This window comes from Spermophilus citellus (assembly GCF_964194105.1).
Source record: "Spermophilus citellus genome assembly, chromosome: 4".
Classification (NCBI taxonomy): domain Eukaryota; kingdom Metazoa; phylum Chordata; class Mammalia; order Rodentia; family Sciuridae; genus Spermophilus; species Spermophilus citellus.
The window spans coordinates 120,192,691-120,208,776 of NC_138185.1; the positions used below are offsets into that span (position 1 = coordinate 120,192,691).

A 16,086-nucleotide genomic window follows, 5' to 3' on the forward strand; every position below is an offset into this window, starting at 1 on the left:
TTCCACTAGATTTATATTAATCTTCTGTGGTGAAGCATGGAGGGGAGTGTTTTATTTCTGCACTTTCCCCAAAGGATTTATGAGCCAGCAGAGCCAAGTTTCTGTTGGAACAGAAGGTCCACCACTTTGGACAGTAGACGAATAATTGCTCATTCAGCTGTCACTTACAGAGTGGGGTCTTGGAACACACTTGTGTTAACACAAACATAGAGGCCCCAGTCTCGATTTCAAATTAGGTAGGTGGAGAATAAAGCTCTCATGTACCCTGTTGGAAGGAATGTATTACCAGAACTGTGGTGGGGTTCAGCAACTGCCCAGGTTTTGCTATGTGATTGGGACAGCTCACTGTCCTGCTGATTCTTGAGGACTTACAGCCTTGGGCCAGGGAGAGTCATCCCTCACAGAAAGAGAGAGCCTCTGAAGCAAATCTCAGAAGCAGAGCCATCTGAGTTGTTTGCAGGGTTCTGTGGGGAGATGGACCGAGGCTGCCCAGGTGGTGAGCTTGAAGACCTGGGTGCAGCCAGCAGATGTGGAGAGGAGCTGGAGTGGAGAGAGGACTGATTTTCTGTTTCTTTCATGTTTAAGCAGATGCCAGGTGTGAGGTGTTCCTATATCAAGAATGGTTGTGTTTTATTTATCATTTTTGGAATTTTTGCTAAGTGCAGAGCCTTGTGGTGAACATTAGAAGAAACAGGAAGTTGTACGCCCATGAGGAGTTCAGAATAGACCTGGAAGAAGTCAAATAGGTGCCCAAATGCTATTCGAGGTCTGAGCAGAGAATGGGTAGTGGGGAGTGTCAAAGGTAGGCTAAGTTTGGAATCACCTAACCTCAAAGTTCCAAATTGGAAAACTGGTGTTATAATTAGGAGGTGGTGCTTTGAAAAATCTAAGTGTGTTCTTAGCACATGGGGAAGCTGGAGAAAGTAGGTGGCCAAAGCATTGGGCCTGATGATTTCTCAGACCCATGTCCATTCTAATAATCTTGACATGGATGAATGATTTGAGAAGATAATCTCTGAAGCGGGCTGCACACGACCTGCAGAGCTTGCAGGTTACCTCCACGGGCTGAACATCATCAGATTTTGAGGGCACCATTGGAAAGCAGACGGGAAAGAAAGTAGGGAGAAAAAAGGAAAATAATAAAAAGAAAGAGGATTAAAATGGTAGAGCTAGCCATGACCCACTGCCCATGGTTTGTAGAATATTTAATCCCCAAGGAAGCATCTTTAAAAGCCATATTGAATTAGGTGCTGCCTTAGACCTCTCACTTAAAATAAGGAGTTCTTGGTGACACACAATCAAAAAACAATACACAGCAGGCAAGTGAAGGGGAGTGTGGGGGGTTTAGTTCCCATCAACACCATCCTGATTCAGTATGGACAAGTTGGTGTTTCCTCAGTAGCAGTTGAAGCGTTTTGTACAGGGAAGCTTCATAACCCCACTGCTGCCACGTTGGGGTCTGTGGTTCTTCTGGAGGTTTTCAGGCACCCTCCCCCCTCCCCCACTCGTAACAGCTGCAGACAGACTTTCTGTTGTAGGATCTCAGCACGAGGAGGACTCTGTCCCCAGGAGGCTGTACTCTCTAACCACCTCCTTCCTGGCAGGGGCCTCACACCAGAACCTGCCTTGTCTTCCACAGGGTATTGTGGTGCCTTCATGCTCAGAGTTCTTTTCTTTTTCTTTGTTTATTTTTTGTGTGTTGTGTGTTTTTTTTTGTCATAATCATGAACCCATTGAATGTAAAGATCAATGGGCACCTCTGTGACATAAACATGCATATGTCCCTAATGCCCTCTCCTGCCCTCCCCTCTCATCTTGAAGCTTTCTGAGGAATTGCTTGCCATTCTAGTTTCCTTTTCATGATTAGGAGAAGGCAAAATCAGCTTGGGTTTTAATGGGTACAAAACCTGATAGCTAGGGTTCTGGGTCTGACAAAGGGAATGTGGTAGAGGGAGTTTGACCTAGGACTCCAGAGTGGTCAGAGTCCTCTTACTTTTGTTTTTCTCTCCAGTTTTAAAGTGAATATTGGTTACCATGTTTGCTATGTGATTGCTGTTTTTCTAAAGGAACTTGCATCAGCACTGAAATCAGCCTTATCTGGCCACCTGGAAACTGTGATTTTGGGCCTATTGAAGACACCTGCTCAGTATGATGCTTCCGAGCTGAAAGCTTCCATGAAGGTAAACACGTGTGAGATGTTAGCTCTGTCAAATCTGCCATTAATATTTGTGAATTACAGCTATTTGAGTGTAATTAGGTGATTTTCAGTTTTGTTGAATTCTCATTTGGATTTTTTTTTTTTAATGAACTGAAGCTATAAGTTTCAGGATTTGTACCAAAAATATTTCATTTACTTTTTTTAAGACTGCAAAGAAATTTCATGATGCTGAGAAGTCAGTTACCAGCTGCTACGACTTGGCACCTGGGCGATTGGAATGCCATTTGGGAAAACTACTTCCTTGATTACACTTCCTCCTTAAGAAAGATATGTTGTGATATTAAGGAAAAAGAAGAACTCATAGCTTTTGTTAAGCAGAGCTTGCAAATTCTGCCTGTGCATTTGTGAGCATTTCTTCCTCTGCCCTTCTCCCTGTCATGTCCCATTGTTTGTTTCAAATTCCAACAAAATCAGAACAGTATAGTACACATGAGGGGTGATTTCAGAATGTGAAGGGTGTCTGTGTTTAGTTCAAAGTCTTTCAGGGATGTTATATCTCTTATGTTTTTCAAAGTTATCTTGAACTTGTAATTTTAGGTAAATTAGCAAAAATTCTAGGTTGTAACCCCTCTGAATTTTGTGGATCCCTAAAGTACCAAATATTTAAGTGTAATGGATGCATAAACGTATGCAACAGCAAAGCACATGGATCCTTTTCAGTGTGTGCTTGCATGCAACACTTTGAGTAATCTGCTACTGCCCCCTGCTGGTACAACTGGGAAAAACCTCCGTAGCTGGGGATTGCCTTAGTTCTCCGATTTTTTATCCTAAGTCTGTATTTTCTGTGATGCCACTGTTTCTGAATTATGAACTGAGCTAGAAGCCTGCCAGCCAAGCTAATGTCCCAGTTCAGTTGTCATCCTTTCCCCAGAGAGCACCTCAGGATGAGGCTGCTTCACACGCATTTCCAGGTCCCTGGGACTTCATAGCTCAGGGCTGCTTCAAGATCTGTTGTTAAATCCCTTTCTTTCAGTTCTTCATGAAGCTTAGCTCAAGCTACTCTTGGTTAATGTGGACTTGCTCTGAGTTTTTTTAGCCGTTTATACTGCAGGGAAGGTATAATCAAGAATGACGATGTGCTAACAACACTAATGAAATGGCTTGATAAGACAGCACTCCTGCACACCGAGGCTTTGGACCTTTGGAGCCATGTTGGCCTCTCCAAGGTTTCTGCTGACCTTCAACACTCAGATCAGATTATCATATTTTCATCAAGAATCCATTTAATTGTGATTTCCTGTGATTTTACTAGGATCTATTACTAGGTTTTAGTGACTTGAAACAGACCTGTCTGAGCTATCAGTCACTGTTGTAATCTATGTAATTGGACCCCATGAAGGGTGCTTTAACTGCTAAATCTTTGACCTTGTGCCAGTTCTTCCATTAGCTATCATAGTTGAGTACCCTTCAGAAATCCATAAAGCTTGAAGTGATATTAACTGAACTATTCTTTTTTAAAATAAATAAATAAATAAGTCTGTTTTGACTTCTGGCAATACCAGTAGCAGTATCTGCCATATGTTACAGGAGAAATTGCCCTTGTGATAGGAATCCTGGGCAATCTAGGGAAACTTTGGGCCAAGTTATGGAATTTACCAAGGTCACCTTCAGATGTAGAGATCAAAACACTTGAAATTTCTCAGATAGTAACACTGGCATATCATTGGTGGGAGGAAACAAACCTTTCATTACTCACCTATCTTTCCTTTCTAAAGTGTCGGGGTATAGCATTTCTTTCAACACATGAGTTGCTTTTAGACTGTATTTCAATCATCCTTGAAACTGCCCCTCCCTATAATATTCAAAGATCCTCAGTAGTCATTTCACAGCATCTATGTACAATGTGGTGTGGACCTTTTGCTAACAAAGGAAGGATTCTTGGCTTTGCTGGAACCTCTACACATCATGATAAAAGCCCTGGAGGAAGAGCCATTGGCTCAAAGATTAGATTAAGAATAAAATTCAAAATTAACCATTCACCTGAGGCTTAGCTTAGATTATACATACTACTTTTTCAAGGGCATATAAACCCTAATAAGTTTAATTAATAGCTGACACATTTTTCGTGTGGATAAGTAAGTTTCTTATTGTATTAACACCTTATAATTGATTTACATTTTAAACAGTTGTAATTCTACTTAGTTCAAAGTGATATTTCCATATTCGGAAAGACAAGTATTAGAGAATCCTGATTATTAAATCTTGACTTTGATCATGAAGCCAGCTTTGAAATACATGTTTCATTGAGTCCTTTCAAGCTATCTGGCACACTCAAAATTGTATATATTAAATTTGAATTCATCACTCATCAAATTCTTATTCCTTAATAAAGTGTTGGTGTCGAGGTTTATTCGGCACTTCATTATTTCCTTTTGCTTCTCTAAAATGCCCGAAGAGTGCATAATAATCAAGCAAAAATGGAAGTACAAGAATGAAATTTTTAACATTAACCCAATTTTACATTTCAAAGAAGAGAAGTTAAAATTTTTTTCTTAACTGTACCTTTCTCTGGCAAGAAGGACTTATTCTAATCAACCATTGGTGTCCACAAATGACAACATCAAATTTCTATGTTCCTTTATTTTAGATTAGTGAGAAGGGTTGTTAATGAAGATAGTTCTTTCCCATTTATTAAAGTTGTGAGTGGTTATGGTAGAAATTAAAAAGTAAAGAAAACTAGGAAGAAGAAAGAGTTATTTTATCAATCTGTCATCAAAGGACAACTACTTTTAACACTCCCACACATTTAAAAGTAATTTTAACATAGTTGAACTCAAACATGCCACTCATGCCATCTTGTGCTCTGGGGAGGTATTTTTTAAAGGAATAGAAAAATGCCATTGTTTTGTTGAAGACTATAGTACAGGTTGCTGTGTAGGCATGTGGAAAGGAAAATGCCAACAGACCCAATCCATGTTTGAAGTTTACCTGATGGAGATGAGAGAAGGAGGCCAGTGATGAGGAAGATGGCTGATGACTGTGCTTCTTGGTTCACAGGGGCTGGGAACTGACGAGGACTCCCTCATCGAGATCATCTGCTCAAGAACCAACCAGGAGCTCCAGGAAATTAACAGAGTCTACAAGGAAAGTGAGTAGCCCTGTTTCTGTGACCCATCCTCTCAGCTGAGTTTCTATGACTCCCTCATGGCCACCCCAGTCGGTGTTTGGGAGGGGGTGCTGGGATTGTGAACACATAGCAGGAGCTGCCATATTGGCCTTCCAGGTGAGGCTGGACATGGTCCTGGCCCCTCTCCTCCACCTCCTTGTTGCCCATGTTTTTAGCTTTTTTTTTTTTTTGGTACCTGGGATTGAACTCAGAGGCACTCAACTACTCAGCCACACAGCCACATCCCTAGCTCTATTTTGTATTTTATTTAGAGACAGGGTCTCATTGAGTTGCTTAGCATCTTGCTAAGGCTGGCTTTGAACTCATGATCCTCCTGCTTCACCCCCCCCCCCCCCCCCCCCCCGCCAGCCACTGGGATTACAGGCATGCACCACTGTGCCTGGCTGCTTGTGGTTTTTTTGTTCATTTGTTTCTTTTGGTTTTTTTTCATATATATATTTGTAGCTGTAGATGGACAGCATGCCTTTATTTTAATTGCTGTTTTTTGTATAGGGCACTAAGGATCAAACCCAATGCCTCACTCATGCTAGGCAAGCACTCTGCCACTGAGCCCCAGTCCCAGCCCAACTGTTTTGTTTTGTTTTAAAATATTTTTAGTTGTAGATGGACACAATACTTTTTTATTTATTTTTATGTGGTGCTGAGGATCCAACCCATTGTCTCACATGTGTTAGGCAAGCACTGTACCACTGAACCACAACCTTAGCCTCCTGTGTTGATTATTACATTTTACTAGAACTTTTGCAAAAGGATAAATAGGAGGGAAAGGGTAGAAAAAATTTATTTCTAAAAAATATTTGATAGGGAGAAGAAAGTACTATATACATATGTCATGTATTGAGTACTATCTATTCTGTGCTCAAAAGGCTACCAGCTCTGGACTATGGATCACTCACGACTTACTGCAAGAGACCCATGAACCTCATAGCAATCTGGGAGGCAGTGTGTAAATTAAACAACACAGCCTACCTTGCTACTGTATTTCAGTATGGGTACTATTTTGAATAATGAAATATAAATCTATTTAAAAGTATTATTTGATTTTTACTGGGTTTTGCCATGGTGCATTTTCTCAATTCATGGATAATAAAGTACAAGGGTGTGAACATGTGTATGTTGCCCTACAAATGTTTTGTTGTTTGAAAATGAGTATTCGTAATTGAGACAGTTGGGAGCCAGTATTTTAACTATAAAAGAGTTCCCTGATCAAAGTGAGTACTGAGGAACCCTGGCTTGATTTAGATCTGTTTATCCCTTGTCCCTGGTGACTCCAGCTCTGATGTCATGGGGGCCAATATCATTCTTGAGAGTGTGCCCCCAGTTTGGGTTTCAGAAGCACAGGTGCCTCCTGCCAACTCAGCTGTTCCTGCTTTTGAGGCTTAGTCGCTGTGGGGGGTTACTGGGGTGGGAGGCTGGTTGGTTGCGTAGGCAGAAAGCATTACACTAGATGTGTTGTTTTTCAAGTGTACAAGACTGATCTGGAGAAGGACATTGTCTCCGACACATCTGGTGACTTCCGCAAGCTGATGGTTGCCCTTGCAAAGGTGGGTTTCTGGGTTTATCTCACCGGCCTTGCTTCCTCCCAAGGCAAGTCACATACCTCATTTTATACTTGAGAACAAATTAACTAAATCCTCTGTGCCTGCATCAGAAATTCTGCTGCATTTCCGACAGTGGGTTTGCACCATTGCTGCCGAGTTGTCATTTTTGGATAATAGGATTTCTTATCCTGAGAAACCGCATGGACAACTGGACTTTGGGGGCCAGAGGAGGAATAGGAAGTTCTCAAGTTCTGGCCTGGATTTATGTGCCAAGTGTCTTGCCATGTGACTTAGGGAAGGTCACTTTGCCTCTATCTGTGGCCGCACAGGACTCATTGGGCAGTGACCCTCTGTATCTCTCACTTCCCACTTCTTAATGAGAGCATTTGTCCCTGCAGTCCTTTGTCTGGAGTGGGGCGGTCTTTGTGGAACTGATTGCTAATGATGACACATTAACATGGATAAAAGGTGTTTCCCCTGTGACTATTAAGTTCTGGCCCTGTGCCACTTAATGCCTACGTCAGGGGAGAAGGAAATTCTGTTCTCTGGGAACCCTGATGGCAAATGACTGATCAGCGTGCTACCCCCTGGCCCACTCCCATCTCTATTATTACAACAACTCCCCTGCTCTCTTCATCTGCCACCACCCTGTGCACTGCTACCCTCAGATCGTTATGACATTCACTTTCACATTTTATCCCCTGATCAGAACCTGCTTCTGTTGCATCAAATTCAGACTCCCAGCTGCCCTCACCCTGGGCCTCTCCGCCTCCATCCTCGTCACTGGGATTCTCTCTAACTCTGCTCTGTCCCCACCTGTGCTGTCCCTCTTATGGGGAATGGCTTCCTGCCTCCTTTCACTCATCACTCAGGGTTCAGCCTTAGCCACACCCCATTATCCCCAGACCTGCTGACTCTGCTTTCTGAAGAGTTCTCCTTTCTTTTGCATTTCTGGTCATCTGAGTGCCCGAGAGTATTGTCTTACCCTGTATTCCATACTTCATTCTCCATCCGATTGCAAGGTCCCTGAAGGAAAGAATTAAATGTCTTCAGCTCTTCTTGGGGGAGGCGGATCCTGTAAGGTGCACAGCCAGGCCTGGGTTCTGAGGGGGCCAAGGATGGCGAGGGGCGCAGACTTTTCACCTCCCTGGACTGCCTCACCCTCCTTGGTCTTGTCTGTACTCAAAGTGAAAAGAAAAAGTATAAGTGGGTGTTCGTATAGGAAATTAAATAGTGACTTACACGGGTTGGGGGAAAAACAGTTTCGGTTTTAAAATACACAAAGGAATAGATTTGATCTTATTTTCCCCCCCTAGGGTAGAAGAGCAGAGGATGGCTCTGTCATTGATTACGAACTGATCGACCAAGATGCCCGGGTAAGTACCAAGCTCTATGGTTTAAATTCCTATTTTTTTAATAAATCTCTGGAGAGTCTGTATAATCATCTGTTTTCTGTGTAACTGATTATCTCAAAACTTAGGGATGTGAAACAACAAACAGTTATCATCTCTCAGTTTCCGTGGGTTAGGAATTGGGGAGTGGCTTGGCCAGATGGCTCAGGCTCAGGGTCTCTTGTGAAGTTGCAAGAGATGTTGCATGTTGGCCACGGCTGTGATTTTCTGGGGGTCTAACAGGCTCAGGGGGATCTCTTCTTAGACTGCCCGCCCTTGCGGCTATTGGCAGGAGGCCTTAGCATCTCCCCTCTAGGCTCTCTCCAGGGTTGCTCGAGTGTTCTCACAACATGCAGCTGGCTTTCTCCTGAGTGAGTGATCCAAGAGCCCAAGAGCCAGAACCAGGAGGAAGCCCAGGTGCCTTTGATAACCCAGTCTCAGGAGTCACACACTGTCCCTCTGTCATAGTTTTTTCATTAAAAGTACGTTCCTGAGTCTAGCTTACAGTCACTAGGTGGAGAATTTGCTTCCACCTGTGGAAGAAAGGAACTTGAAAGAATCTGTGGCCATGTTTTAAACCCACAGCAGCCTGAGAATGAGAGTTTCTCCTTCACTTTCCGAGGGGATTATTTTTTAGGATGTATTTCCTTTAATCCTGGTATTAATTACCAGATCAGTAGTTGACTCACTCACCCTCATTCAGGCTTTGCTTGTCTGGAAGCACCAGCTTCTGCCGGGTGGGATGTGGCCGTGCACACCAACAGAGTGAGCGCTTGGGGAAGTAGACGGTGGTGAAGGCACAGCCAGGGATGGGGAGGCTTTCTGCTCCGCTGTGGTGAGAGCAGAGGAGAGCTACAGAGGTCTGTCCTCTTTTCTGGCTGAAAAGAACTTTGCCATAATCACTGAGAACTATTCGTGAAGCTGATGTAGATTCCTTTGAACTATATGCTATATCTAGAGGGTCAACTGTTAGCTCAAAGTGTGCCATAAAAGTTATAGAAAAAATTAATTTGAATTCATTTTAGTTTTAAAATTCAGAATATGCTGGGTAGCATATTTAGCAAGGGGTGGAGAGGGGTTTTAAATCAGTAATAGAAATTGGGTTTTGCAGATGATGGAGAATCAATGAATGAGTCTCTCTCCATATAGAAGCCTTTCTTCCTCACCTTCGGCCATTCTTACCTTTATTTATGGCCCTTAAATTTTCCTGGAAACTGAAAAATGAGATTGGAATGGCTCCTTTTCTGCTCCATTATTTACTGAGTTTCTTGGATGGGGCTGCCTTCTTTTAGTAGAATCTCTCAGTCCCTCTTAATATGAAAAGCTCTCAACCTTTCCCTCCACGTTCAAGGAAGGAGACGTGCATAGCACCAGCCTCATGAACAATCTGCATTCTTACTTTGTATCTGTCTGTGCCTAATGAAGATGGCTATAAGACTCTTGACCTAAATGGTACATTTTTGGTCAAGTCTGCAGGGCACCCTTTCTCATTTGGCATTTTGAACGTGCAGCTCTTTGGATATTTTTACATGACATTTCTCTTGACCTTTTTTTGGATCATGTAGTTAACTTTTCCTTGTTGGCTTTGCTTGTAGGATCTCTATGATGCTGGAGTGAAGAGGAAAGGAACCGATGTTCCCAAGTGGATCAGCATCATGACTGAGCGGAGTGTGTGCCATCTCCAGAAAGGTGGGTGCTGTGCTGAGGAGGTCTTGGCACCCAGGGCTCTCAGCTAGGCTGAGTGGTGTACATCCTGGGGCTCAGGTCTGCAAGAATTAGACTCACTCTCTGCTTGGCCGTCCCATAGGCTCTCCAGTTTTCTTTCACCAAATCCATTTGCCTTTCTCTGTCCTTCTGGAGCCTTCTCTCTCCCAAATGTCATCATGTTTGGCACTGAGTTTGCTTCTCTTCCTTGTTTGAGGAACATTTTATCTTGACATATTTGTTGGAATAGAGGGCTTGGCTGGGTGCTTTGTATTGTTTCTCAAGGCTTCCAGATGGAAAGGGTTCCACTCACGGGAGATGGACATGCTGCAATCTGTGACCTGGGTCATGCCATTCGGGACAGGTGCATGACCTGCTACTCTAAAGTAGACTAGTGCAATGCTGGCTCTGGTCCATCATGGCAACCTCTAGCTGCCCAAGACACTACCTATGATCATCCTCATTCTTTTTTTATTGTGGTGCCTAGCCTTGTGGGTGACCATTGCAGCACTGACCAGTGGCTCTGACATAATGATGATTTGTGGCTTTTTTTTAGTATTTGATAGGTATAAGAGCTACAGCCCTTATGACATGTTGGAGAGCATCAAGAAGGAGGTCAAAGGAGACCTGGAAAATGCTTTCCTGAACCTGGGTAAGAAATCATCCCTAGTGGACACCAACTTTCAGTGGACAGTATGGAATCAGAAGGAATGAATGGCCATCCTCTTAATTCAAGTGGATGTGGGAAGTGTGGCATCTAGGCATGATTTGAATAGTTTTGTAATCTTAACTCTGTAAGCGTAAAGATACAAAACTGAAGAAGGGGTTCACTTGGTAGAACAGAGTTGGCAGGAAGAATAAGGCAAGAGAAGAGGGGGCTGTGGTGGAGAAATTCACATGCATGCTTGGGTTTCTGCAGCCCTCAGAGTGCCCTCGTTGAAAACCACAGCGGAGCTTAGTAGTTTAGAGGATTGCAGTTTCCCTTAACCTTTTGCATCCTGCAGCCCACGTCTGCTGCATCAGGTCATTTCTAGTTGGTGCCCTGGGGTCAGGGCATCATTTCCTCCTGGAGAAGGTGAGATGAGCACTGCACCTCTGACGCCCTTTCTTTTCTCCACAGTTCAGTGCATTCAGAACAAGCCCCTGTACTTTGCTGATCGGCTGTACGACTCCATGAAGGTAAGGGCAACTGGCCAAGAAGCCCATGTTCCCATGTAGATTCTTATTTTATGCCCTAAACTAAATCTCCTTAACTGGTGGATGGAGGGAGGGACCCCAGTGTCTGGAAGCAAGAACACACTAGTCAGCTCTGGTTACATTTGACAGGTGAGAAAAGCACAAGTCCTTCCTCTCTGAACTGCTTGAACATGTGTTTGGGTTCAGGGAGAAAATAAGTGCCCCTGGAGGGAGGAAGTGCTAAGAGGTGGTGCTGTCTGGTTCTTGCAGGTGGTGTGGTTCAGTAATTTCCTGCAGTTACCCCCAGAGGAAAGACAGGCGAGGACAGAAGTAGTAGTGAGCACCCCCTATGCCATAGTCATTGTGCCCCTTACCTCCTTGACTGAAAACCCTGCAAGGTTTATATTCTTTAAAGATGAGGGGACTGGAGCTCACGGAGCCTCAGTCTGCTTGAAGTTTTGCAGCAGATCTGCAGCTGTATGACTCCAAAGCCAGCTCTGCGAGTCTCCGTGAACTAACCATCTCTTCCCATTTTTCATTCCTTGGACATGCCACATGGACGTGCCTCCAGGCCTTTGCTGCTTCTCCCTGGAGCACCTTCCTTGTCCATGCTGCTTCTCTGCCATTTCTACTTGAGTTCCATTGTCAGATGTGACCCTTTCCTTGATGCTCTCAGCCTGAGGCTCTGGAAGTACACTCAGGGGTCCTTACTGTCTCTACCATTCGCACTGGCACAGAACCATGAGAAAGATGTGTGGCAAGTTCTCTCTAAGCCCCCGAGAGGCAGCAACCTCTTGTCATGTACATAAGGGTTCAGGCTTCTTGGGCTGAGCTTTGTAATAATAGGTGCTCCATAGACATTTATTGAATGGACGAGTAAGGTTTGTGCTGATTAAATCTTGGTGTGTTTGGAATTCCAAGATGATCTTTGTTTCTTGAGGAAAAAGTTCCACAATTGTGTTTTCACTTTCTCAAGCAGCCTCAAGAAGCAGGAGTGTGCCAGAAAACATATTAGATGCTTTTTAAGTGATAACATTGTCGGGGGATTTAACTTGGAATATCAACTTGACTTTCAGGGCAAAGGGACTCGTGATAAGATCCTGATTAGAATCATGGTGTCCCGCAGTGAAGTGGACATGTTGAAAATTAGGTCTGAATTCAAGAGAAAGTACGGCAAGTCCCTGTACTACTACATCCAGGTAAGGCCCCTGGTGCTGGGTTGGCCCTGCCTGGCCATCCAAAGGTCCTGGGGTTCCCAGGCAGCTAGCCACCCAGAACAGTGGAAGAATGTGATTTTTCTGTTTTCTAAGTCTCTGGGGAGGAGATGTTGGTCACCAAATATCAGGAATTCATTTTGAGAGGCACCCTTTATGATTTGTCCTGGATTCTGTAGAAACAGGCCAGTATTAAATATTTCCCACATCTGTTATTCTACAATGATCATCAGTGTTCATGAGGATGATCCTACAAGAGTTGGTGACATCCTGAAGAAACCAATTAAAGTTTGTATTCTGTTGTATCTCTACAAGAATATTTCTTGAAAAAAATCTCAGAAAATCATGACAGCATTTAGTTACTTAGAACTCCTGTCTCTTCATTCAGTTTGGTCTCTGTCCTTTTTAGAGTGATGGAACATTGGTGTAAAGTGATTGCCTTCATAGTGGTGCCACTGTGCCTAGATCAGACAAACTTGGCAAATCCCTTCTTAAAAGATTCTGAAATTTCTAAAGGCATGTATATGGTTACTAAGGATATATTTTGAGGTGGGTTCGGTCGACCTAGGCTTCTTAGGGCATGTATTTAAAATTGAGGGGCCAGTTAGACTCTTGGTGATTATTTCCTCAGCTCACTAGCACATTTCCTTGTGACTTAAGAGTCCATGACACAGCAGTGAGGAGGAAATGTCCCCAGTTCTCTGTGGAAGGGTGGGGGAATGAGAGGCACAGGGAACTATTTTCAGGACCTTGCTGCAGGCAGAGCTATGACTCTTCTCTGCCCTTGGGATTGTATCTGGAAGTCTCCCAAGCACCTTTTCCAGCCACACTCCTAGGGGGACCTGACAGAGCTGTGGCCCTCTAGTGTCTGCAGGCAGGAAGAACCTGCAGAATCCTTCTTGGGTCATGGCAGAGACTCACCTGTGCTCCAGGGCTGCTTGCAGGTTTCTGTGGAGTTGGGTTTTTTTCCTGACACAGCATTTCTTTTTTCTCCATGGCCACTTGTAGCAAGACACCAAGGGCGACTACCAGAAGGCACTGCTGTACCTGTGCGGTGGAGATGACTGAAGCGCGGCAGGGTGAAGCGCCCAGAAACGGCGCCCCCCTGTGCTCCCACCTAACCTTCTATAGGTTCAGCTTGCGACTAACAGACCCTTGTCTCCTCCCTGTGAAGATAATGTCTGCCTTGCCCCACTCCCTTACTTTAGTTGCCTAAGCGTTGCCTGTCTTTCCCACCCATCTGCTCCTTTAAGCCAAAGAAAAGAACATTCCAAGGATTTGGAAGTGAAGTCTATGATGTGAAACACTTTGCCTCTTGTGTATTGTGTCATGAATAAACTGAGTTTTTACTTTAGACACAAACGCTTTGTGGGCCTTGCTTTCCATTTAATGGTTTAAAAATCACGCATGCTTAGGATCCTATGGTTCAATGGGTGAGCCTGTCCCTAAAGGAAGAAGGAGAACTGAGCCGTCTGATTCAGTAGACACGATCCAGATGTGGCTCCTTAAGTATAAGTGAATTTAAATCATACAAAATTAAAAATTTAGTTCTTCTTTCATGCTATCCACATATCAAATGCCTTGTATCCACCTGTGGTGAACAGGTCGTATACTGGATATTGCCTGGGGAGAGCATTTCCATTATAACAGAACCTTCTGTAAGCAGCACTTCCTGCCAGGGAATGGGAGGACCTGTGGAGGGAATACCCCCCGAGTGACTCCTCACCTGTCCAGCTTTTTATAGGTCAGTTAGGTGAAAACAAGTATCTTGGTGGCCTCAAACTGAGGAGCAGGTGGGGAGGTGGATTCTGATTAGCAAATATTGTTAACATTTCTAGACATCAAAATAAATAGTATCCTGTCCCCACTTCAAGAACTCAATGCCAGTGGGTTCGGCTACAGCCTTCCTGTAAAGGGCTAACAAGTGAATTGAGAGCACAGAAAGGAAGCTAATGTCTTTGAGTGGGTGCTCTGGGAAAGATGAAGTGAGAAGGAGGCATATCAGCTGTGCCCTCAAATCTCACATGAAGTTTTAGAGCTGGGAAGAAGCTCTCTATGCAGGTTCTTAAGGTTCAGATAATGGATAATTATCATTCCTATGACTGGGACACCTTCCAAAAGGTACAGTGACCACATAGAGGGAAGACCATGGTTACCTCTCACTGCTCTCCCCTCCCAGCCAGTGGCCTTCTCTATAGTCAGTGGTGTCCGGTATGTCCTTGCACAAATAGAGTCTGCATACTCTGCGTGTATGTGTGTGTATGTGTCTACCTATGCTGACGAATGTGAAGGTGCTGTTTGTAAGCTGCTAACCCAGGACCCTGCAGACTTCTTTTCTGAGTACTTTTCTGAGTAGAGTAAGACTGGGGGAAGTGGTGACACCTCCCAAGCCCTTCCACATCAGAGGATGCTGAGTTGACTGCTAAATCTTGGTACCTGGCTGAGGTAGAGCAAGCTCAGCAGTCTGCAGGGACTAGGCAGGTAATGGAAATGTGTAAAGTGGGCTGGATGGACAGAAGTGGAGAGTCTAGAGAGGTGGAGGATGCCTGCCCCACTTAAGGCATCCAAATTCAATTAAAACAACAGCAACAACTGTGTCTCCCAAACCAAATAACTGTGAGCTGATTGGTTGGTTATTGTGACCCCTTTGGCAAACTTTGGATTCAGTGTGGCCCATGAAGTATCTCTTAGGCCACTGAGATTTTCTTCTAAAACCAGGTTATGCAAACATAAGGTGTTTTATCAAATATGACCTCCAGTGCCCATTAGAATTGATGCCCCAGATCCCAAGATGTACTCTTCCTTCTGCTTGAGGCAGAGCTCAAGGAACTGCATAGGAAGAGGACCTTTCTGTTTAACCTTAAATTCTCATGTTGAACTCAGAATGGATAGGGCCGGGAGAGGCTGTCGGAGCAATGTTGCAGCATTTAGGTTTTCTTTCACCCAAACAACATTTTTCAGGCTACAAAGGAAATAGCTGAAAGAGAAGGCAAGGTGCTGTGGTGCGGGGGAAGGCTGGTCTGGCTGGCTCAGACCCTCTGTCAGGTATGAGGGAAAATCCAAAAGGCAGGCTGCACAGGGCAGGGTCTTAGAGATCTGTTCCAAACACGCCTACTGTCTCTCCTCTGTGTGGAGCCATAGATGTTTAGTATTTTCCAAAAATGACAGTGAGGGCACAAGGAAATTTGGTCTCATTTTCTTCTGGATTCCAGCCTGTCCTCTGTCAAGTTTTCCAAGCCATTTCTCGAAGTAAAGACAACCATCTGGAGATCTGAATATTCTCCCATCCAATTTTACTTTGCAAAGAGATGGGAAAGGGCACTGGGCAGGCTTTCACGTTTTGTGAGCTGATAACAATAAAAAGTTTGACTTTATTCTTTGAGGAATAAGACAGTGAACGTGCTTCCCGGCTGTGCAAACTTGTTACACTATGACACTGTGAACAAGAACATGACATTTCCCTCCGACCCAGGTAGGGGCTGAGCAAGGCTGTGTGCCCAATTTGACATATCCTTCACTTTGTAGTCCACGTGTACATTTTCTCCCCTAAAGTGGTAAAGCGCACAATCTGAGCAGCCATTTGTGATAGCCCTCTGTTGGGACCCCTGGCATGCGTCAAACAGTTTGTTAAGTATTTTTCCAGAGTTGGCTTCCCAATTAAAAAGTAAGAAGACAAATCTTACTTGGAAACTCATGGATGAACTCCTCAAGGTCC

At 44.1% G+C, this 16,086-nt stretch overlaps 1 protein-coding gene across 1 annotated transcript in view; it reads left to right on the forward strand.

Moving 5' to 3' along the window:
* ANXA2 (annexin A2) overlaps nucleotides 1-13,733 on the forward strand; it is a 40,772-nt gene extending 27,039 nt beyond the window's left edge. The window contains exons 5-13 of the mRNA XM_081293160.1: nucleotides 2,067-2,180; nucleotides 5,216-5,306; nucleotides 6,810-6,889; nucleotides 8,203-8,262; nucleotides 9,873-9,966; nucleotides 10,538-10,633; nucleotides 11,102-11,160; nucleotides 12,234-12,356; nucleotides 13,380-13,733. Of these exons, the coding sequence (XP_081149286.1) occupies nucleotides 2,067-2,180; nucleotides 5,216-5,306; nucleotides 6,810-6,889; nucleotides 8,203-8,262; nucleotides 9,873-9,966; nucleotides 10,538-10,633; nucleotides 11,102-11,160; nucleotides 12,234-12,356; nucleotides 13,380-13,439 (777 nt within the window). The 3' untranslated portion in view covers nucleotides 13,440-13,733. The remainder of the gene's footprint in view (nucleotides 1-2,066; nucleotides 2,181-5,215; nucleotides 5,307-6,809; nucleotides 6,890-8,202; nucleotides 8,263-9,872; nucleotides 9,967-10,537; nucleotides 10,634-11,101; nucleotides 11,161-12,233; nucleotides 12,357-13,379) is intronic.
* The last annotated feature ends 2,353 nt before the right edge of the window (nucleotides 13,734-16,086 follow it).